The sequence below is a fragment of the Thalassophryne amazonica genome, chromosome 9 (genome assembly GCF_902500255.1).
Source record: "Thalassophryne amazonica chromosome 9, fThaAma1.1, whole genome shotgun sequence".
Lineage (NCBI taxonomy): Eukaryota > Metazoa > Chordata > Actinopteri > Batrachoidiformes > Batrachoididae > Thalassophryne > Thalassophryne amazonica.
Genome location: NC_047111.1, coordinates 41,072,819 through 41,097,094, shown reverse-complemented (window position 1 = coordinate 41,097,094; position 24,276 = coordinate 41,072,819). Strand labels below are relative to the sequence as shown.

The 24,276-nt window shown below is 40.1% G+C and overlaps 1 protein-coding gene across 2 annotated transcripts; it reads right to left on the bottom strand.

Annotated features, from left to right (window-relative positions):
- Positions 1–10,266: 10,266 nt before the first annotated feature.
- Positions 10,267–24,060, bottom strand: pitx1 (paired-like homeodomain 1). Of its 2 annotated transcripts, XM_034177947.1 has the most exons (4): positions 23,937–24,060; positions 22,602–22,656; positions 15,758–15,960; positions 10,267–12,317 (listed from the first exon to the last, which is right to left on the bottom strand). In XM_034177947.1, the coding sequence occupies exons 2-4, from the start codon at positions 22,645–22,647 to the stop codon at positions 11,769–11,771; spliced, it is 798 nt and encodes a 265-aa protein (XP_034033838.1). In that variant the 5' UTR covers positions 22,648–22,656; positions 23,937–24,060; the 3' UTR covers positions 10,267–11,768. The 2 variants fall into 2 exon arrangements, with proteins under 2 accessions (XP_034033838.1, XP_034033837.1); XM_034177946.1 differs by lacking the exons at positions 22,602–22,656; positions 23,937–24,060 and adding an exon at positions 16,889–17,357.
- Positions 24,061–24,276: the final 216 nt, after the last annotated feature.

The following is a 24,276-nucleotide window of genomic DNA, read 5'->3' as shown; positions in this document are numbered from 1 at the left end:
CAATTGCTACAATACATTTAAATGTTCCAAAGACTTTTATTTAAAAAAATATTACGAAGGAAAAGTAAAAACAGGAAAAAATGCATTAAAACTGTACTGTAAAAAATGTGACAAATGTTTACTAAAAAAAAGCAACAAAGTGACACATAATATAAATGAACAGATTTTAAGTTCTACAATTTTGTTTAAAAAGTATTTAATACATTAACTAAACCTAAACAAAAAAATTAAGTGCATGTTAAAAAAAAGCAACAGTTGAAATGTGTTTGATTTAGTAATAGCACACCAAATGATGAGTTATATTGCCAAAAAATAACTTCAGTTTAGCTAACGTGTTCTCACTGGACCACTCTTTGGGCGAAACTAATTTCCAGAAAGTTATCAACAAATAACTAACTTGAAGCCTAAATTCCATTTTCTTTAAGTCAGTGTTTCTTTCAAAAACCCACAGCCAAGTGTACACTGCGTATAGCGGAGAGAGAAAAAAGAAGCAGCAGCACTTAAACACTAAGCTATTTTCAATGAATCGTCTTTTGAGCAGAAAGTTGTGTGTTGCTCTCAAAATCCACAGGTTTTGAATTTGAGCACAGCAAGCCATGAGCAGAAGCAGCAGGATGAGTGGAGTCTTCACACTTGACATGGTTGCTAGGTAGAATTTAAAATGGACCCCTCCCCTCCCTTACAGAAACTTAAGACAAAAAGTTAACTCTGCTTAACATGATCATTGCACCGAAAATTTCAGTTGAACAGTGCAATCAACTAATTTAGTTTAGTAATGAGAATGCTTTTTTACAAAACACGAAAGAATAATTAATGATAACTCAGAAATTTAAGTTAAAACAAAATCTGGGTTAAGAGTGTATTAGCATATTATGATATTGGAGTAATCCAGAAGTTATTGAAAGTAATCAAATTACATTACTTTAATATTATGGTACTTGGATTACATTACTGATTACATTTTTCAACATGTAACTAGTAACTGTATCGGAATACATTTTTAAAGTAACCCTCCCAACCCTGGTGGCAATCCACCAAAGCTCCCTGATGTGAAGCAGTGAAGAAATAAGGCTATGTTTGGTATTTTTCCATGTTTTTGTTATTACTCTTTCAAATATAGTTTTGTTGCGTGTATACGCAGAATGTACATGAATTGTGAACCTGCCTATGTAAGGTGTACCTAAATAATGCATCATATTAATAGAAGAAAATTTCTGCACTCAACTTTAGACCAGGTTTTTCTTTCTTTTTGAAATATGTTGGAGTGGCATGGCAGATTAGTGGTTAGCTTTGTTGTATCACAGCAAGAAGGCCATGTGATCACTTCCCAACTGGTCCTTTCCGTGTTGAGTTTGCAGATTCTTGTGTTTGTGTGAGTTCCCTCTGAATGCTCCAGCTTCCTCCCACATCCAAAGACATACAGGTAAGGTGAATTGGTGCCTCTACATTGACTGTAGCTTTGTGAGCGAGTTTGAATGTGTTTGTCTGTTTATATGCGGCCCTGTGACTGATTGCCGTCTTGTCCACGGTGTACCCTGCCTCACGCCCTATGACTGCTGGCATAGGCTCCAGCCACCCCGTGACCCTTGATAGTAGTAAGAGGCTATTGAAAATGAATGGATGAAAATCTACTGTGCAGTTGCTTTCTACTTCCTCAGGATAGTAAAACTCAGTGCTGCACCTGATAACACCTCATTTTAAGACCAACATATCCACAAGTGCACAGAAATTTCAGTGGGCACTGGGTGAGAAAATTACACGTTCCCTACACTGTACATTGTTTTGTGCAGGATGGAACATATGGCCCAGAGTGTCCCATTTTGGGGACTTTCTGTTGAAGCTTATGCAATAAAAACTTTTACTGTAAAAATAAACAGCATAGGACTAACAGTATGGTCACATTAAGTTACTGTAATGTTTTTACTGTTAGTACAAATGTATGGTTTTCCACTTTTCGTGAAAATACACTATGAGCTTAAGTTTTCACTGTATTTTAGTTTAATAACTTGTTTAAAAATACATTATGTAGCTTTTTTATTTATAGCATCTTACAATTGATGTTTAATTTGTGTTTTCTGTATACGAAATATGAGGAACTCTTATAGATATCTTGGATTAATTTTTCCTGCGTACAGCATCAAAACTTGACACTCTGTTGCACGCTCGAGCACCGGGTCAGTCTGAGCTGAGCAGCAGCACACCCTGCTGGAGCGCACTGTGCATGCAGCATCTGAGGTGTTTGCATACAAATAAAGACTTGTTACCATCCTTTACTTTTGCACTCTCTGGCTGACACTCTCTTCAAGTACGTATTCATTAGTGTTCCTTTTGATATCTGGAAATTCCTGGCGAGAGCAAATACATAAATGAACTAGAGCACTGCACTCATTGAGTGCAAACCTTGCTTTCGGAGGTGTATTGTGGAAGAGGAGCATCACATATGTAAGATACTGGATTGCTTAAGACTGAGCAAGGACATTGAAAAAAGCAAACTTTCCTACTGTTCACACTTGTGGTCACCTGATGGTGGAATGGGCTACCAAATATTATCGGAGCAGAGGCGTCCCTCTCTCCTTTCAAGAAGCTCTTGAAAATCCAGCTCTTCCAAGACTACCTCCTCTTCTAACATCTCTGATGCCCCTAACATGTCTGTCACTCATCATGCACTTCCTTTCTCTACCTTTCATTATCTTCTCAGATTTCACTCCCCCGTAGCTGCTTAGATTTTTGCATCACTTGCTGGTTTGTATTCACAGTGCTTCCACATTTTGTTATGTTACAACCTTATTCCAAAATTGAGTGAATTCATTTTTCCCCTCAAAATTCTACTCACAAAACCCCATAATGACAACATGAATTTTTTGTTGCAAATTTATTAAACAAAAATGCGTGTACATAAGTATTCACAGCCTTTGCTCAATACTTTGCTGATGCAACCTTTGATAGCAGTTAAAGCCTCAAGTGTTCTTGAATATGATGCCACAACCTTGGTGAGTCTACCTTTGGACAATTTTGTCCAGTCTTCTTTGCAGGACGTCTCAAGCTCCATCAGGTTAGATGGGGAGTGTCAGTGCACAGCCATTTTCAGATCTCTCCAGAGATGTTCAATCAGATTCGGGTCTGGACTCTGGCTGGGTCACTGAAGGACATTCACAGAGTTGTCCTGAAACCACTCCTTTGATATTTTGGCTGTGTGCTTTGGGTCATTGTCCTGCTGGTAGATGAACCGTCGCAACCCAGTCTGAGGTCAAGAGCAGGTTTTCATCCAGGATGTCTCTGTACATTCCTACATTCATCTTTCCCTCAATCCTGACTGGTCTCCCAGTTCCTGCCGCTGAAAAACATCCCCACAGCGTGATGCTGCCACCAAAGTGCTTCACTGTAGGGATGGTGCCTGGTTTCCTTCAGACATGACGCCTGGCATTCACGCCAAAGAGTTCAATCTTTGTCTCATCAGACCAAAGTATTTTGTTTCTCATGGTCTGAGAGTCCTTCAGGTGCCTTTTGGCAAACTCCAGGTGGGCTGTCATGTATCTTTTCTGAAGGAGTGGCTTCCATTTGGCCACTCTACCGTACAGGCCTGATTGGTGGATTGCTGCAGCCTGCAGAGATGATGGAGGCCATTGAGCTCATTGGGACCTTCAAAGCAGCAGAAATGTTTCTCTCCCCTTCCCCAGATTTGTGTCCCAAGACGATCGCGATTATAGTTCTGCCATCTCTATTTTGTCGGAAGAAGAAAATGTGAAATGTAAATGCTGGAATGTGTTTGAAATAAATACCATGATTAATGATCCAGATTCTTTTCAGGATATGATTGTAGCTGATGCACCTTTACTACAATAAACCAATTAATGTCTGATAAATTCACTTCAATATTGCCACCCACATTTTGTGGTCCTGTCATGAAATGAAATTGTGCCCCTCTCACGAAAATGCCCCATTTTCCTGCTCCTGTCACAAACCCATAGATGAATGTAACCATCCATCCATCCATTTTCTTCCACTTTATCCGGAGTCGGGTCGTGGGGGCAGCAGCTCAAGCAAAGCCGCCCAGACCTCCCGATCCACACACACCTCCCCCAGCTCCTCCGGGGGAACCCCAAGGCCTTCCCAAGCCAGCCGAGAGATGTAATCCTTCCAGCGTGTCCTGGGTCTTCCCCGGTGCCTCCTCCCAATGGGACGTGCCCAGAACATCTCTCCAGCGAGGTGTCCAGTGGGCATCCGGAAAAGATGCCCGAGCCACCTCAACTGACTCCTTTCGATGTGGAGGAGCAGTGGCTCAACTCCGAGCTCCTCCCAAGTGACCCTCACCCTATCTCTAAGGGAGCGCCCAGCCACCCTGCGGAGGAAACTCATCTTGGCCGCTTGTACCTGCGATCTCGTTCTTTCGGTCATGAGCCAAATCTCATGACCATAGGTGAGGATCAAAACGTAGATCGATCGGTAAATCGAGAGCTTTGCCCCCCCTACTCAGCTCTCTCTTCACCACAATGGTCTGATACAGCGACCGCATCACTGCAGACGCTGCACCGATCCGTCTGTCGATTTCACGCTTCATCCGTCCCTCACTCGTGAACAAGACCCCGAGATACTTAAACTCCTCCACTTGAGGCAAGGACACTCCACAGACCTGAAGAGGGCAAAGCACCTTTATCCGGTCAAGAACCGTGGCCTCGGATTTGGAGGTGCTGATTTTCATCCTGCATGCCTCACACTCGGCTGCAAACCACCCCAGTGCACGCTGAAGGTCCTGATTTGACGAAGCCAACAGAACCACATTGTCCGCAAACAGCAGAGACGAGATTCTGTGGTTCCCAAACCAGACCCCCTCTACACCCTGGCTGCACCTAGAAATTCTGTCCATAAAAATAATGAACAGAACCGGTGACAAAGGGCAGCTCTGGAGGAGGCCAACGTGCACTGGAAACAGGTTTGACTTACTACCGGCAATGCGAACCAAGCTCCTGCTGCGGTCGTACAGGGACCGGATGAATGTACTTTTTTGTAATACCCCCACGAACCGCCGTGAGACTGGGTTGCATTATTCACATTAAATCTCCCTAAAACTTACCAGCACGACCTCTCCCATTTCCCTCGTCTTCCTTTCTCCACTGGGAACTGAAACAACTGCACTTTTCGTGACTGCTTCGGTGATTGCAGTACACCAGCTTTCCGTGTGAAGTGATGCTGTGTTTGTGTTGCGCAATGGCAGGGTGTTCCCAGAAGTGGTCAAATCTCGTGATATCACGCAGGGGTTCAAACAAGACTGCGCTGCACCATTATAACAGCTCAGCCGCTCCCTTGTTTTCACATGGAGTCACCACAGGAGATCCATATATACGAGGTCTCTTAGATAATAATCCGACCCTTTTATTTTTTTTTTAACTATATGGATTTGAATGACATGCGATTACACCAATCATGCTTGAACCCTCGTGCGCATGCGTGAGTTTTTTCACGCGTGTCGGTGACGTCATTTCCCTGTGGACAGGCCTTGAGTGAGATGTGGTCCCGCCCTCTCGGCTGAATTCCTTTGTTTCACACGCTGCTCGAGACGGCGCGCGTTGCTTTATCAAAATTTTTTCTGGACCTGTGAGGAATATCCGAGTGGACACTATTCGAGAAATTAAGATGGTTTTCTGTGAAAAGTTTAACGGCTGATGAGAGATTATGGGGTGTTTCTGTCGGTGTAAGGACTTCCCACGGAGCGGGACGTCCTGCAGCGCTTCCAGGCGCTGTCGTCGGCCTGTTTCGAGCTTAAAACATCCTAATTTAAGGCTTAATTCACCCAGGACATCGTGAGAGAACAGAGAAGATTCAGAAGAGGCCAGCATGAGGAATTTATGCGGACATTCCACTGTTTAAGGACATTTTTTAAATGAAAGACGTACGCGCAAATTCGCTGAGTCGTTTCCGTGACGACTCGGCAAATCTGTGTGCGCCGCGACAGGAAAAACACCTCCGTGTTGAAAACCATTTGTAGAATTCAGGCGGCTTTTAATGGCTTTCAACAAGTGAGTAACTGAGAAATTGTTTAACAGCTTGGGCATGTTCCAACTTGCCCGTTAAGATTTCCAACGGAGGTGTTTTTCCTGTCGCGACCCCCCGCGGTCGGGTCCGGCCCGACATGCGACTCTGCCCGCACGTTCTTTCATTACAAAATGACCGTTAACAATGGAATGTCCGAATAAACTCCTCATGCCAACTTCTTCTGAAAGTTCTCTGTTCTCTGACGACTTACTGCGTCAACAGAGCCTGAAATGTGGAAGTTTTCAACTTGAAACGGCGAGACGCTGCCGCCTCGAAGCGCAGATCGCCGTCAGGCGCCGTGGACCGTCCTTAAAGCGACACTACCAGACCAAAATCTCTCATCAGCCGTTAAAATTTTTACCGAAAACCAGCTGAATTTATTGAATGGTGTCCACTCAGTTGTGCCTTACAGTTTTGAAAAATTTTTTATCAAACAAAGCAACAGTCTCTGAGCCATTCCTAAACAATGAAAAAAATCGACGAGCGGGTGGACGACTCCTCACTCAAAGACTGCCCACAGGCGAATGACGTAACCGACAGGCGTGAAAAAAACTCTTGCATGCCCACGAGGGTTCAAGCATGTCTGATGTAATCACACGTGATTCAAATCCATATGGTTTTTGAAAAAATAATAAGGTCGGATACTTTTCTAATAGACCTCGTATATGGAAAATAATTAGCACGTAACCCAGTCTCACAGCAAGTCGTGATTTAGCAACATGAAATATACATTAATCTATTGGTTCATCATATTGTCACGAAAAGTACAAAGGAGTAGGGTTAGGTTATGGTTAAGGTTAGGGTTGGGGTTGGAGTGGTGGGTTAGTAATAGTGAGTTAAAAAAAAACCCGTCACGAAAATTTTAATCATTTTTGTGATGGGAGGATGAAAAAAAAGCATGAGACTGGACTGGTTTTACACCAGTGTCCTTCCTGATATTACTCCACATTACATGGAGAAATGTGGCACAGGTCGGGATTGAACCAGGAACACTTCTGCACTAAAACCAAGCACACTAACCACTTGGCCACCGCCATTAGCCTGCTTATGGTTGGCTATAGAATAATAAAATATATAATAAAAACACTTCTGTTACACTGTCTCTAAAGTTCATTCCAACATCTATTGCTTATAAAGCGAGACTTTGAATACACACACACACACACACACATTATATATATATATATATATATATATATATATATATATATATATATATATATATATATATATATATATATATATATATAGCACCGGATTTTTTTTTTTTTAGATTATGTCTCTCACAGTGGACGTGTTCAAATACTTATTTTCCTCATATCTCTCTCTCTCTCTCTCTCTCTCTCTCTCTCTCTCTCTCTCTCTCTCTCTCTCTCTCTCTCTATATATATATATAGATAGATAGATAGATAGATAGATAGATAGATATATGTGTGTGTGTGTGTGTATTTATTTTGTAGGATTCATACCTATAAAAAATACAGGTACAAATAAGAGGAGGATTATACATTAAAGCATAAAAAATGCATTTAAAGCATAAAAATGCAATGTAGTCCTCACATAATATAAATATATATATATGTGTGTGTGTGTGTGTGTGTGTTTGTAAAGCTCTTATTGTTATCATTATAGCTATTTAATAATAAGAATTGTAATAGCAGCTGTTTTATTTGGTGAAGTGTAGACTTTCTTAGCAGACTACAGCTTTCTCAAATAGTAAGTCCCTTCGGCTGCTCCCTTGTTTTGCACTCGGGGTCGTCACAGCAAATCCAAGGTGGATCTGCATGTTGAATTGGCACAAGTTTTACGCCGGATGCCCTTCCTGACGCAACTCCACATTACATGGAGAAATGTGGTAGGGGTGGGATTTGAACCGGGAACCTTCCGCACTGAAACCAACTGCATTGGCCACTTACAGCTTTCTCAAATATTTACCGATTATAAAACGACACGTTGAACTTTACCCTCCAGGTTAGAGCACGCGCTCACGAGACCGCGCGCGTTTGTAACTGACGCTGTACCACGTGGTTCTAATTACGGTTCCACTCACTCTGCGGCTTTCGCGCGCTTTGTCCTCGTCCAGCGTTTTGAAATCAAAGCGGACCAACAATAACAGCCAGCGCGCGCGCGCTCCCTGTCTCGTGCTCGCAGGCGCGCCCATGGAAAGAATTTGATGCGACGCGCCGCTTAATTTGCTTTTGTGACTTTTTTTTACACTTATCACGGAAGGATCTCGGAAAAGCTGCATTTGAGTTAAACGGAAAGACAAAGACATTTATGCAGACGTCATTCAGACGTTAGAGGCGTGACTTTGAGTTTCACCGACAAGATGTGAGGGTTAAAACATTCGCGGAATACTTAAAGTTATATGGACATCAGTTCATCCTGTCTACGGTTTGTATGACATAAACGGATTTTATGAATGATATGAATATAATATTGAATATTGCAAAGATAAAGAACATCAGATATGCAATAAATATTTTATTTCTGCTCTGTTGGATTTCGAAGTAATCTGTAAAAATCCAAGTGAATTAACTTGCGTTTTCCTGTTTAGGAAAGAGACAATTACAGATTAACAGTGCCCCTAAATTCCTCATGCTGAAATGAATAGAACTACATTTTCAGGGTTTTTAAAATGGAACCCACGTTTCCTATCAGCCATCAGAGCAGATTGCAGTAAATTATAATCAGAGGAAGATACTACAGAACCACTATCGAAGAGATCAAATTATAGGATAAAGCTGTGAGATCAATTCATTTGTGAATGGGCTATAAGAAGCATAGTATTAAATAACAGCAAGAATAATACGCAGGTGTAGTATATTAAAATTGTAAAATTAAAACCAAAATTGCATGTTGAAAACAGTCAAATTCACCAAATATCTTGGTTGATTATGGCTCTATAATAAATGATGTGTAGTTTGTTTATATTTGATGTTTTATTAAAGTGGTCGCTTTCACGGTTCTATCAGTTAAAGCACTTTTTTCTACAACACTAATATCAGCCTAATGGTGAGTCATATAGATATAAGGATTTCTGCAGGTGTCACCAAACATGATACGGTATTGATTGCATTCATTTTGTTTGCACACGCATGACTGACCAAAGGCACGTTTTTTTTTTTGTTTTTTTTTTGAACAAGGGCGGGTTCCTTCAGATTAGACAGGCTGATAGAAAGGTTATGGTTAGGGAAGGAGTAGTGTTAGCCAAGGATTTTGGGCACCATGAAAAGAAATTTTGCTGTGCCACCCCCCATATTACTTTGTCAGTATTATAATTGTGTTAGGGGCCTCTCTGGGCCCCTGTCAATCATGGGCCCCTAGAATCCTGCTCCTTATTCTCCCCTTTTCAGCACCCCTGCTCAGAACCATGCAACCTCGGGACCAGTGATCTTGGAACCACTATGATCTCGGAACCAATACGATCTCTGTACCCAGCCCGGTCTCACTTTTTTTTTGTTTGTTTTTCATGCCCCCGTCATGTTTAGTGCCTGCGTTTCGTGGCCCTTTTTTGCTATTTATAATCTTCCCCTTCTTCTAACTCTAACCATAGCCATAGCGTAAGTGTCTCCCCTCCCCTTACCATAACCCCCCAGACCCCCCCTTTCACCCCACATTTTGTGGCCTCTGTCACAAAATGAATTTGTGCCCCCCATTACAAAAAGTGCCCCATTGTCGTAACCCCATCACAAACCCATAGATTAATGTACTTTTCGTTCCCCAGTCCCACGACCTGCCATGAGATTGGGTTGCTGTACCACATTTATTAATCCGCAATGATCTCGGAACCACTATGATTTTGGTACCACATGTATTAATGTCATACATTTTCGTCATATAAATAGTCCCAAAATCTCTTTATATTTTCGTCCATATTTCCTGTAATATATATCAAATTCAGTATATGATTCTTGAAGAGAATTACGTGAGGAACACCACATTAATAAGTTTAGTATGATTTCAGAAATTTTAAGCAAGATACGGACCAAAACACATATGAAATTATTTAATGTGGTACCGAGATTGTAGTGGTACCAAGATCGCACTGGTTCCAAGATCGTAGTGGCGCCAAGCTAGCATCATACCGCTGGTCCCGAGGTCGTGTGGTTCCGAGGTCTCCAGTTATAAACTTGCTTGTAATTTATTTTGTTAATGCAGTATGTGCTTTTATTTTTAGATAGCGCTCTTAAACTATGCAAATTTATCTGTAGTTATTTTCTTGGACAAATAAACCTCTCTTCTCTTGTAGTTTATTCAAACAAACATGTATAAACACATGAAGACTCAGTTTGTACATATAGTTTATATGTTAATGGAGTTACTTTTACAATGTTATACATTATGGTACAAAACACGCACCACTCAAATTAAACATGCTGGTTTGTGTTGCAGCAGAACCAAAAACATTTAAAATGGATTCAAACAAACACACAGAAGCTATGACTTGTGGATATATACAATACAGGGTACATTTCCCCTTTTTTCATTATTGAATTCATCACTGTAGGTTTGACTCTTGTTCTTTTTTTCTCCTTTCTTCTTTCATTATTTCTTTTTCCACATCATTTTTGGTCGAGGATCCGAAGCATGGAAGCTCATTTCTGCCAAGAGAAAACAAGATGAATTGTGGAATGATGTGGGTAAAAAAAACAAACAAACAAATCCCACTCAAAGCCAACCTTTTATGAAACATTGGGATAAAGCTCAAAATTTCAATGTTTAAATTCATACTTTTAAAATAAAAAGTGAAAATTTTCATTTTAAGTCATAATTGTAATATGAATGGTAAAAAAAAACCTTTCTAAATCATAAAAAAATCTGAGATTAAAAAGTCAAAATTATGTTTTTAAAATAATGATTATGAAATTAACGAGTACATTTTTCAACTTATAATTCATATCTGTAAGCTAAGACAAAGTTCAAATTCTGATTTGAATTTGATGATAAAATGTCAAAATTTGAATGATCTATGTCAGAAAATTGGTCAGAACTATGAGGCAGAAATCTAATTTGTGAGTTCTAAGTGATCTTTATGCAATTAAAAAAAAGCTATTTCACATTTGTGAGTCATAATTGCGAGATAAGGCAAAATTTCAACTCTAAGTAGTCATTACAATATAAAAGACAAAACTTTGGCTTAAAGACAGCATCAGGGTGATAAGCCAAATTTACATTTGTAACTTTCTATATTATTATTGCAAGATTAAAAACTTAACTTTTCAAGCTTTTGCCATAGATGAGATAAAAATAATCATGACTGCTTACCCCATATAACTGAGATTTTTAAAATGTCAAAATTGTCATTTTCCATCTTCAAATACTGTTACTTAGTATGTCATTATATCAGGTCTTAGTTATAATTTTTTTTCATTTCATAGTTGTGTCTATCTGTGGGATTAGTTCATTTTAATTTCTAATTCTCATTTTATCTTGCAAAAATGGGCTTCCAAACATAAAGGCGAGCATGCAGGAAAAGCAAAAATCCCATTGTTTGTGTCCTATGTTTGACCTGTATATATATATATATTTATATAGAATATGTATATATTTACACAGAGCCTATGTACAATGCAGCAATGTAACACGTCTTCATCATTAAAAAGAACAAAAAACAACAAAAACAAACTGGACATTTGCTGTGCAAGTTCACTGGTAAACATGTTTAACCCGCATGATCCATGTTTGGTTGTTTTGATTTGCAGCTAATCCAGTTCTGCGGTGGCGGTTCTGTTCCGTCAGCTGTTGTACTGACACGCGTTCAGACTGGACCCGGGACTCTGCAGCCCGCTGTATCCAAACGTGGGGTGCTGTTTGGACTTCAGTCTCAGCGTGGCCAGGCTAGAATTACACGTGTCCCTGTACACGCTGTACGGGGACCCGGGAGGTCCATATGGACAAGCGGACGACGACATGGCTGAGTTGATGCTGGATGTGCCAATCCCGTTCAGGTTGCTGATGTTGTTGAGGCCCGGGGCCGCCATGCCCGGCACGGCTGAGTGGCCCATCCCGGAGGCCATGGTCATAGAGGAGATGGAGTTCGGGGTGGAGAACATAGACTGGGAGGTGAGCGGGCTCATGGAGTTGAAGAAGGTGAAGTTCTTGGTGGACAGCGGTGCCGGCGCCAAGCCCTTGTTGGTCCAGTTGTTGTAGGTGTAGGCCGGGTACATGTCATCATAGGGCTGCATCAGACCGCCAAACTGCGGCAAGTAGCTGTTCTTACACAGGTCCATCTGCTGGTTCCGTTCACGCTTCCTCCACTTGGCCCGCCGGTTCTTGAACCAGACCTACAGGACAGGGACACCATTAATGCTGACACTGTACATGAAAGTCACTGGTACTTCATTTTATTATTATTATTATTATTGTTGATGATTTAAGTTTTTTGTAGTACTAATTATTAAACATTATCCCCCCACCCCAAAAATGTTTTGACAGTTTCTTTTGACATATAATTTCCAGATATTCTGTAACACAATTATCTAAAAAAAAAAGAGAATGATCTGCAAATTGGTGTTATCTCATTTTGTTCAATCTGTCAGATTGTGACGTTGCCCTGAAAACTGAAATAAAGTGTAGGCCCAGTTTTATTTACAGTTTTTTAAATTCATTTTTCTGTTTGGTCCCAACACGATGACAAACCTTTACTTTCTTTCAAAACAGAAGGTTCCTAGATCAAGACCACCTGCCCAGTCTCCATGTAATGTGGGCTTGTGTTGTGTCCGGAAGGACGTTTTACGAATAAAATTGGTGCCAAATGGACATGGAGATCCTCTGGTGACCCAGAGCAAAAAATAAACAAATAAATAAAAGGAAAAAGTTAAAAAAATTGAGACATAGAAAGAACTTGCTGCCTTTATGTAATGACCATTAATAAATAAGTAAAATCATAATTTAACATTTATTCAGTGTCTCACACGTTTTTGGTGAGGTATTAGTGTTTATTCATTGTGTTCATTTAAACACAAATACCTAGATTAGATTAGATTAGATCTAATCTAGGTATTTGTGTTTAAATGAGGTCTTGCCCTTGTGATGGGCCTGTCTAAGGTGAATCCCGCCTTTCGCCTATTGATTGCTGGGAAAGGCTCCAGGACCCCCCCCCCCCCCCACACACACACACACACGCACACCTAAGTCCCAATACAAAATGAATAAATGAACGAACGAGTTTAGTCTTTAACTTATTTCATAAATTAATTTTTAAAGAAACACATCGTCATCCAAAAGTAAATAAAACGCTGTGGCTTATCACGGGAGCTGAAAAGTCTTCGATTATTAAAACTCTTAGAAAATGCTGTTTATATCCGAACTGTTTGTTATGATGAGTTCATCATAATTTTTGGTCGAATCCTTTCAGCGTGCTGTAAATAGCAGGTTCAAAAAAAAAAAAAAAAAAATCATGGTGCCTCTTTGAAATATACAAAATACAATTTTTAAATATACTCAGTTTTGAGCAAAGTTAATCCCGTATAACGTGTCCAACAGGCCGTTTTAACAACGTGTAATCCTGCAGGATTAAATTCAGAAAACGTGGTCAAAAACTCAAAAGTCATTCTGTCATCTGTTTTCTTTGACGTCACCTTAAGGACAAACGTCAAACAGTAATACGAAAAAACCTATAAAGGCCGATGAATTCCTCAAAGCTGACATTGTGCGTTTTAGTTCCAAACGGCTTTTTGGACCATGTCTTTATCGTACTTTTTTTTAAGATGAGTTGCGTTTAGTTATTTTCGTTAAACTAACGCCCGACTGGCAACACAATTTGTTTTGTGTTTCAAAATCACGAAAATATATATATTTTTTCATTTTAGGTAAAATTATTAGAATTTAAAAATTATAGTTTGGTTTTAAATTGCAAAAGTAAGTACAACTCAAATTGCTGTAAAAACTAAATAACAGAGTCATAAAAAAAATCTACCATATGCTTTTTTCTTGTATGAACCACGATTGGCTGGCTGAAAAATTTCAGGCTTATTATTGAAATTTAAAATGTTGAATTAATGCAACATGTGACTACATCAATACGACTTTGGCAGTCGGTAAAAATAAAACTAAAAGTTGCGCTGCAGACAGAGAAGTGCGAGCTGAGGACACACCGTCCGGTCCATGTGCACTCTGCGGCTCATTTTTTAATTCTTAGTGGTAACAGTTTACACGTGCCGTGACCGTGGAGGCTTTTTATAGCGCAGTAGGAACAGGGTGCTGCGGACAAATTGTCCACAAAGACATGAGCGATGTGACAGAAACACAACCTGTCCTTTTGTTCTGTATCGATAGGAGGAAAAAAAAAGTTTAAATATTACAACTGCACTGCAGCGGATTAAATGGTTGTTAAAATATTAGTATTCTATCTTAAAATATGATCTCTGAACTTGTGGCATAAAATGTCAAATTCAAGCCCTTTAAAGTGTCCAAAATAATTTTATTAAAAGCCCAAACATGAATCAGCATGATTCAGATTCATTCACTAAACAATTTATTATTATTATCATTATCATTATTCAGCAACGTTCGAAAAATCAGTAATGCGTGGGAGTAAGAATTATAAAATAAAATAAAATGATCTTCCACATGATTGTCCAACACGCTAAAATTGTTCTAAAATTTTTCTGTTTATTTTCCGTCCCCTCCCCTCGGATTTCTTTCTTTCTTTTTTTTTCCAGAGGAGCCAACAGGAAAAGTTTGAACCACCTGCACAACAAGTGAACATTCTCTATGAACACAAACTGAGTCATTACAAAACACTGCTACTATTATTATATTGCAATAATTTTTAAAATGTAATTTTCTATAAACTGCACTGTCGCAGTCATGCTCCTCTTTGACTGTCTGAATAAATATGATCACATTACACAAAATCTGCAGACGGGCGATGAAGCCTGCAGCCAAAAAAAAAAAAAAAAGGCGTCATTAAAAAGAAAAAAAAATTGGTTCCATTTGTGCAAAACACGCAGACTTGAAATGTGTAATATGAACACAAATACGCGGGATTTCGAAAACAACTTCAAATATATGTTCATTCTGCAGATTTGAAAAGGTTCCAGTTTGTGTCTCCGTGCAGCAGCCCGTTTACAGCCCACTCAACCGGTTAAAATCACGGCTCTGTTCACTGTCCACACAGTCTAACGGATTGTCGTGATTCAACAGCACGAAATATACATTAATCTATTGGTTCGTCATATTGTCACGAAAAGTGCAACACTTTCGTCATGGCAGCACGAATTCATTTTAATTCATTCCGTGAAGGCTGCACGTAATTAAAAGTGCGGGGGTGGTTATGGTTAGGGTTGAGGGTAGGAGTAGAGTTAGTAATAGTGAGTTTAATTTTAAAAAAAAAAAAACGTCAAATATTCCTCTTTTAAAAAATCGGTTTGACCTGAAACGATCGATATTCTCTCAGCGGAGCAGATTTTACGGCTTCACTTCAAGTTTAGGACAATTAATAGCATCACTTTTGCAGAATAAAGCGAAATGAAACAGAGCTAAAGCAAATATTTCCAAGTTTTCCTTTAAAAAAAAAAAAAAAAAATATATATATATATATATATATATATATATATAAATTATTATTATTATTACTATTCATTTGGGGATATGCTTTTATCACGTGGTTAAGTGTCTCTCGGTTGTCGCATTTATTTATTTTTTAAAAAAAATGATCTCACCTCCCCAAGCCAAAACGATAATAAAGAAAGAAAGTCGGACTTTGCCAAACGGGCTTTACCCGGACTCTGGCCTCGGTCAGGTTGGTCCAGACGGCGATCTCCTCCCTGGTGCTCATGTCCGGGTAGCGGTTCCTCTGGAAAGTGGCCTCCAGCTCCTGCAGTTGCTGGCTGGTGAAGTGAGTCCGCTGCCGCCGCTGCTTCTTCTTTTTGGGATCATCCGCGTTCCCGTCATCGCTCCTGTGCTCGGCGCTCCTCTCCTTTTCTGTGGGGAAAAGAAGAGAGAGAGAGAAAAAGAGAAAGAATGAAAGCTATAGTAATGTGGACATTTGGGAATCTGTGCATGCAACAAGAAGTTATTCATTCTATTTTAACCGATTAAATCGTTTCAGATTGAGATTGAAAGAACCAAAGCTTTTGGGTCAGTAATAAAAGCGAAGCTCTTAGGTTCTTCTTTAAACTAAACAAGAAGTCAAACATTGTTCCCTGTGAGAGGTTCCTTCGTGGATCCACACGACCGCGAGTCCCTTCTTATCTTCTGTTATCTGCTCGCCTCCAAACACGGTTGGCTCATTAAACTGAAGGGGTCAACGCGCGCAAAGGTTAATCACGAAAAAAAAAAAAAACAACAACCTAAAGGCGGGGTGGGGGCATCACTTAAAATCTAAAATAAAAAAAACTTGAATAGGTTCATTTACTTATGTGACTTTTCTTCCCCGTGTGGAAAGTACAGCGAAACAAAGCAGAGAAGGCTTTGGAGTTTTTTTTTTTTTTTTTTTGGAAAGTTTGAGTAAAGCTGAAGAGCCTCTCCAACAAGCAGACCTTCTGGCTCTTAAAAAGATGGAGGGAGCTGATATTTATGGATTGTTTTAATGCATTTACTGACATCAGGCCAGACTGTTCTGCACATTTTTCCCTGACAGACCTCGACGTGCTGCCAAGTGTTTGGTTCAGAGAGCACCAGCGCCCCCCCCCCCCCCCCCCCCAAAAAAAATAAATAAATAAATAAATCAGGGCTGGAGCTCTGCAGCAGACCCAAAACACAAAGATTCACTACATATTTGTGCTGTCTTGTTGTTAAAAGTGTCATTAATAAATCACTTGGACATAAATAAAGGCGCAGCTTCTCCAAGAGCGCATTAAGAGACTTTAAATAAACTATGGGAGCTGCTAAAAGCGCTCCGGTGGTGTACCTGCCAACTCTGCGTCTGACGACTCGCTGCTCGAGTTCTCTAAAGTTTCTCGGCTGCTGCTGGAAGTTCTGGGTAAATGAAATACGGGGCCCACGTCACGGTTCGGCGGTGCTCTCACAGACTCTGCGATCCGCTCCAGATTCATCCCACCTCCGAGAGAACGGTGCGTAAAAAGTGGAAACAGGACGCGAAAACCTTCCCTCGACAGACACGCTGCGACAGATCCACCCGCCGTCAGACATCAGAGGATAAAGGATTTCCACGAGAGTTTTGTTCTTCCACGGGAGATTATAATAAAAACAAAACAAATGGGAAAAAAATCCGTGCCGTGCAGCGGTGTGCGCGCTCTGCTTCTACGCGCGCAGGAAGGAAAAGCTTCTGCCCGCTGTGACTGAAGGGAAGCTCCGGCTCTGCAACCCACGGAGGAGTTCCACCCATCTTCTGGCGTGGAACCGCCCTCAAAGCGAAGCAAGGCGTGCCCCATCAGAGATGACGACACGATTAAAAAGTTTAAAAAAAATCTGCAATTAACCTGACAAACGTTTTCTTTTGTCTCGTGCGAAGCAGAAAACTCCATAAGAGGAAAAAAAAAATGCAAAATGGTTCCAAGAGAACTCAAATCTCCACTTTAACAAGTGGATTTAAGGCTCAGAAAGGTTTGTCAGGGCGCCTTTTTTTCCACATTATACTGGGAGCGCGCACTGCGAAGCGTCGCGCTCACAATCCTTCACGGTCCCGCAGTCGGATGTCCGTGCGCTGAGCTGCATAAACATGTGCCTGAAAATTGCGCGCGCACGCTGATTGTGCGCTCTTGACAAAGTGTCGCTTCTGGTGTCACGGATAAACCGCTTTGATGGCACGTCAAGGATCGATGCGCGGTGATCGAACCAAAGATCTCACTATAATCTGATGACAGCTGAGAGTCTGTCAGTGTGCAAGCAAAGCAAAATCACCGACATATTCTAATATCCCGCACCGCTGCATGTCCGCACACCGACAGGCCGCTGACGCTCCATAGCGACAACGTCCGCTCACCTCCCCCCCCCCCCCAAAAAAAAACAGGGCTGCAGCTCTGCACATAAAAACAAACCCCAATTTTAAAACGCGAAATTCTCTTCTTACAAAAATTGTAAAGGTTATGGTGTTTTCGCCCAGAAAATAAACAAATCATTGCAAGACAATGTCAGTTAATTAAAATAACAAAACCTGAGGTAATGCATGCGCAAGAGCCCACACCCTTCAAAATCCAAAGAATCACGTCTGCAGCCAGTTATGTTTGGACAGTGGATGGATACGTGAATATTTCCAAGTCAATGAACATTTCAGAGCTCATTTGAATAAATCAATAAGAACAATTATGACTCACTGGATGCAATGCTGAGAAGTGTAGAAAATGGAGAACCACGCCCTACTTTTTTCTGTGTCAGGCTCAAAACTTCTCAGTCGCACCTTGTACGCGGTGAACTGTAAACTACAGCTGCAATGATTATTATTCGACTATTAAAGTAATCACAAATATTTTGATCATCGATTAATTGATTTGAGCATTCTAAAAAAATGTATATATTCAAATTTTTTGATGTCAGCTTCTTAAATAAGTATATTTTCTGGTTTATTTTACAAGCTGCTTTGCTTATTTGGCAGTAAACTGACTTGCTTTGGGCTGTGGACAAAATAAAACATTTGAAGGGGGCATAATAGAATAGAGTAGAATCTAGAATAGAGTATTGGGCTCTTTGACATTTTATGGACCTAACAACTAATGCAGTAATCAATAAAAATAATCATTAGATTAATTGATTATAAAAATAATGATTTGTTGCACTTGAATAAGCTGGCACAACAAAAAAAAAGATGTGGCTGATTGCCTCAAATTAAGTTTATCTACTCAAAAAAAAATTATTTGAACTTAGTTTTTGGACGTTTGATTGCAATTTAATTGGAAATATGATTAAATTAAGCCATTTATTTTCAGTTGTTTCAACTGAAGTATTCAAGTTAATAGAACTTAGATATTTTAAGTAGAACACTAAGAATATTCAAATAACACTTGCTGTCCTCATCTTGGTTTAGAGTATGTTGCGGTTTAGCGGGTCTTTTTTTTTTTAAGGACAATTTGCCACAAAAGAGTATTTGGGGATGAATATACCAACTTTTAAATTTAAGAACAACGTGATGAACCATCTGCGCTGATGTCCCAAAGCATGCAATGTATATTTGCATAAGCCTAATTTAATTTAATTTTGTTGTTTGGTTCCAGCATGCGCTTGCTGCGGTAACTTGATTTAGAGTCATTCTTTGTCAGACACTCTGACCTGAAAACAAAACAACAGTTGAAAATATCATTTAGAAACAAAGGAAAACACCAGTGGCTCTTTTGATCAAATTGCTCACAAACCAGATGATCACTGGATCAATACCTGGATTTCTTCCTTGTGCCAAATCCTGAAACCTTTCATGATGTTACAATATTGTGCTTATTTAAGTTGATTTTCCTGAAATTCACAACATTTGTTTTACTTCATAAAATTTTGGAGTTTTTAAAAGTTTGGAGTTCACTAAAGTTAAATGTTATATGTTTTGCCTGATTTTTTTTTAAACTTCTGCTAACTTATACATGTTTATGGATTTATAGAATAGAGAACACAGCCTTTTTATTGTCATTGTACATATATACATACATACAATGAAATGCGTCCTTTGCGTTTAACCCATCCCAATTACAGTTAGACACAATCTCTTTATGAACGTCACTGGGCTGTGATTGGACTCTGCTTCACTCGTCACAGCTGTGACATCTGTGCAGTGACAGAGGAATACACATTAAAAAACAAGGCAAATCAAATTGACATGTGTTTGGTTTTATACGTATATCTTCTTTCCAGCTTCTTTGATATAAAAGTGATGATGTTTCTTTTGTTTCATGTTTTTATTTCATATAGTTCATGTTAAAGAATTCTGTTTTCATGTCGAAATGAAAAGCAGATATTTTATTATTAATACATTAAAACCCCACATATTTTTTTAAATGCAATGCCATAAAGTAATAAAGCACGCAAACGCCCGAGGGGATGAGTTGTACTGCGAGGTGATTTAAAAAATATAAATAAAGTGATTTTTTTTTTTTTTTTTTTAATCTGACACTTGCAGGAAGCTGTTGAGGAACAACAACAGCAAAAGTTCGATTGCCTTTAGTTTTGGTAATTCATTCATCTTACATTTGAAAACTTCAAAGAGCCAAATTAAAAAAGAAAGGACACAAAAACCCTGCATATTATTTTTATAGTTTGATTTGATGTCATAAAACAATAAAACACATTAAAAATGATGCGCAGTTTTTATGGGCACTTTTTTGCAAGATTAAAGGCCAACACAGCGCCATTTTAGCTATTTTACTGCATTTTTTCTTTTTTAGTAAAACAATAATAATAATAATAATAATAATAATAATAATAATAAATAAAGGAAAACAGAGCGACGTACGTTTCGGCAATGATTTCTAAAATTTAACTTGAAACTTTCGTTTCAAGGTGACACAATACCTCATTAAAAATTGTATTTATTTATTTTAAAAGACACATTTCTGATGGAGATTATGAGAAAACACAGACTTTTTATTACGCATAGTCTAGCCCATTTATAACAAGTGACGTCATGCTGTTTATAGTTTTTTTCTTTATTGTCTGGTTTTGTTCTCCTGTGCACTCTGAGCTTCAGTCTGACCCGATGTCTTGTCCCTCGGCCTCCACTCTGTATGGTCTTCAGGTAAAAGCGCACCGGCATCCGGCGCCACTCTCCAACATTTGTAGCCTTTATTTGACGGAGACTTTTGACACAAGGTGCCAGTCTGACCCCCCCCCCCCCCCCGAGGCCCGTCCAAAAACACAAAAAGCTCTCAAGTGGCACTGCGCGCCTTCACCAGCACGAAGCTTCTCTCTCTCTCTCTGTGCGCAGTTTGCACCGTTGTCCAGCCCTGAATTCATCACAGATTATTGCATAAATATTGTTTTTTCTAAAAATCTATATGCGTCATCCTGTGTGCCATGAGAGCTCATTAGGTCTGGTCTACCGAAGTGCCGTTGGTCAGTTACCTGGGTCTGTGACGGCCAATATCTATGAGATCATCCAAACTGGCGGGTTTGTGGCGCGGCGCGGAGATAGGTCCAGCAGTGCGCGGGCATGCTACATGTTGTTGTGACCTCACACGCGTGGTCACCCCTCTGTGTCAGCAGATGGGATTTAACGTGCACGATGCGTTTAGCTGAACAAGAGTATGGCGAGTCATCGTGGATGTGCGTAAATGTCCAAGTGTGGGTTAAAGATAAGTTTGGAAAGTTTGGGTTTTCCCCTGAACAACATTTCTTCTATATTGGAGGTGCGTTTTAATTGCGAGTGAATTTTGGAATTTTACTGAAATGACCTTCACTGGAATATTCCACACGTGAATCCGACTTCTGCAGGGCGTTGTTTGCGTGTGTGCGTGCGTGTGTGTGTGTCTCTCTCTCTCTCTCTCTCTGTGTCTGTGTGTGTGTGTGATGGATGAGTTCAAAAAGCCTTTCCATCCGACAGGACATGTGAAAGGCCACCGGCAACCTAAACACTCATATTTTTCCTCCCAGAAGTGAAAATAAACCAACTCTGCGAACACCGTTAATTACGCGCCAAACGGACAGAGTGTCGCCTCCACGCGTCGTGACATCAAGACCTTCAAAAAAGTGCACATATACGTGTTGTCGCGGCGCCAAAAAAAAAAAAAAAAAAAAAAAAAAAAAACCCACAAAGGGTGTAGAAAATGAAAGAAGCCACAAAGAGTGAAGATGTAACGGGACACGGCGCGTAACTGGAGACGAAGGCTGCGACAGTCACCTTGGTGATGGTTTGTCTGTTTGGTCCAAAGCCTGTTTGAGCCGTAGTCTGTTTGCACCAACCCTGTTGGTGGAAATAAAACAACTTATAATGAATAATAATAAAAACGTAAAAATGACAGTTTGAGATTCGTTATCGCTTTGTGATCGTTGTATTTCCATCGCGTGCCAGGCTGCAGTCAGACGTTTAAATTTAACCCGATTTAAAATCTGAGTTTTATTTGCTCAAATAAAATGAGACTGAAGCGGATTTGACGTCACAGCGCTGACATTTAAATGTCTAACGATCTATTCGCCACATTTTTCATTTTTTTTTTTTTTTTTTGGTTTTACGCACGGATGATCACACACCGGCTAGAAAAGTTTCCTTTAATTTCTGACTTAATAACATGTCCACATTCACCTTTTTTGTCGTTTTTAGTCAGTTTTCCCTCCATGTGGCTCTAATTAATTGTTTTACTCCAAAATCAGCAGTAAACATCAAACCAAGTGCAGAAACTCCGAAGGCGGCCTCATCCAGCCAGCGCTTCCATTTGCATGTCATTATCCGACATTTCCGCACAACAGCGTGTTGCGCGCAGCCCTGCGCTATAATAAACCGCATTTCACACGTTTGGCGTCTGAAAGCAGATGCTCTAGTATCAACAAAAAGGCTGCGTGCTGGGAGATTTACCGGTAACAAGTTCTGACGCTGTGTGCCAAACCAACAAGAGTCTGACTTCAGGCTGCACAGCGCACAAACGGGCACAGGATAGATAGATAGAAAGAAAGAAAGAAAGAAAGAAAGAAAGAAAGAAAGAAAGAAAGAAAGAAAGAAAGAAAGAAAGAAAGAAAGAAAGAAAACATACCTGCGTCCCCGCAAGAAATCACATTCTTCGACAGATTCAGTTCCATTCCAGCTGCCTGAAAATTACAAAATGAGTGAAATTCCAATTGTCATGAAAATGAAAGATTTTAAAGAGAAAAAAGTTTAATTTTTTTTAATTGCCCCAAATGACATGATTTAAACAGAAATCGGTTCAGAATCAAATCCACAATCCTGTAAGAAAACGTTTTCAAAATCCCACGTTCATTTATAAAGTTTGTGTGTGTGTGTGTGTGTGTTGATATTTCAAACTTTACGGGTTTTTAAAATTCTGTGCATTTCAAAAATAATAAAACAGCTCGTACTTCCAAAATTCCACAGAGCTAAGAAAACAATAATAACACCATGATAATAATAAACTTTTGCAAAGTCAATAATAATAATAATAATAATTTCGAAAGGCTGTCCAACAGACAAGCACGAAAACAAAAATAAAATGAAATAAAACACAAAACAGATCATAAAATCAACACGGTTTGGGGTCATTTTCATTTTTTCTAGATATTGAGTACAAAATAAATCAGACACCAAGCAAATCTTCACACATACATGATTTAATATGCAATATTTCTCTTTCTTTTTGGGTTGACCCCAGGAACCTTTGCAGCTCAGCATCTCACACACAATATCTCCATGATACTGTAATTTTAAAATGTTGAGTTCACTAGGAAAATCGTGAGAAACATCACTGACATCACTCTCAAATCAATCAATCAATCAATCAATCAATTTTTTTTATATATAGCGCCAAATCACAACAAACAGTTGCCCCAAAAGTACAGCGACGTTTGTGAATTAAATTAGGATTTTATCTTCACAGCAATATTGAGCCAAATGTTCGACTTTTCCACCAACTAAACTCAGCATCAACCACAAATGCTGCTGCTAAACATCCTCCTGTGCATTTATATGCACATTTGGATCTTTTCTAACTCGCTTCCACGCGCTTGCACATCCATTTGTTTCACGCATCAGTCTGCCGAAGCGCAGTGGATGTACCAGTGCTGCATTACTAACACATGGCGGAGAATCTCAGTGAGTATCAGAGTCACTTTCAGCCATTTACCGCCTCATATCGTTGTCTCGTCCGTGCGTAAAACGCCGCGTCCACGGTCCGGCTTCTCCGCGGTCACTGACCCCAGAGTGTCCACCAGCACGCGCCACTTGATGCTGTTGACTCCCTGTTTTAATCACCACGGACACAAGTGTGACTCATATTGGCAGCACGTGACGCGATAACGGCCAAAAGACGGAGACGGCTGGCTGCAGCCAACCCCGTGACCCGCTCCCAAAAAGCCTCCGTGCATTTGCTACTCACCAGTTGGTTCCCAGCAGAGACAGACGACAGAAAAAAAGAAAAGAAAAACCAAAACAGAGTCTCACAGATTCCCCATGCAGCTGCTGATTAAATCCACTTTAATATCGGCTGCGCGTTTACGCTGCGTGCGCGACAATCAGCGCTTTGGACGCGTTTGTGCACCACTGCCGTATTTTTTTTTCTCCGCCAGCGGGCTGCAGCACGCCTCACGGTGACGTCACGACCAGCGCCGCAGCGCAGTCACCCTCCCCACCTTCTCTCACACCGTCATCTTCATCTTATTCACCGTGAACCTCTCAGATCTGCTTCTCATCCTCACTCAAGTCAAGTGCCATCTTCA

What these genes read in the sequence shown, in the direction of transcription:
- pitx1 (XM_034177946.1), bottom strand. Translation starts at nt 17,033, where the DNA reads ATGAATCTGGAGCGGATCGCAGAGTCTGTGAGAGCACCGCCGAACCGT. An exon ending in GTCAGACGCAGAGTTGGCAG is followed by an intron (nt 15,961 to 16,888) that starts GTACACCACCGG and finishes TTTTCCCCACAG; the next exon opens with AAAAGGAGAGGAGCGCCGAG. An exon ending in TGACCGAGGCCAGAGTCCGG is followed by an intron (nt 12,318 to 15,757) that starts GTAAAGCCCGTT and finishes CCTGTCCTGTAG; the next exon opens with GTCTGGTTCAAGAACCGGCG.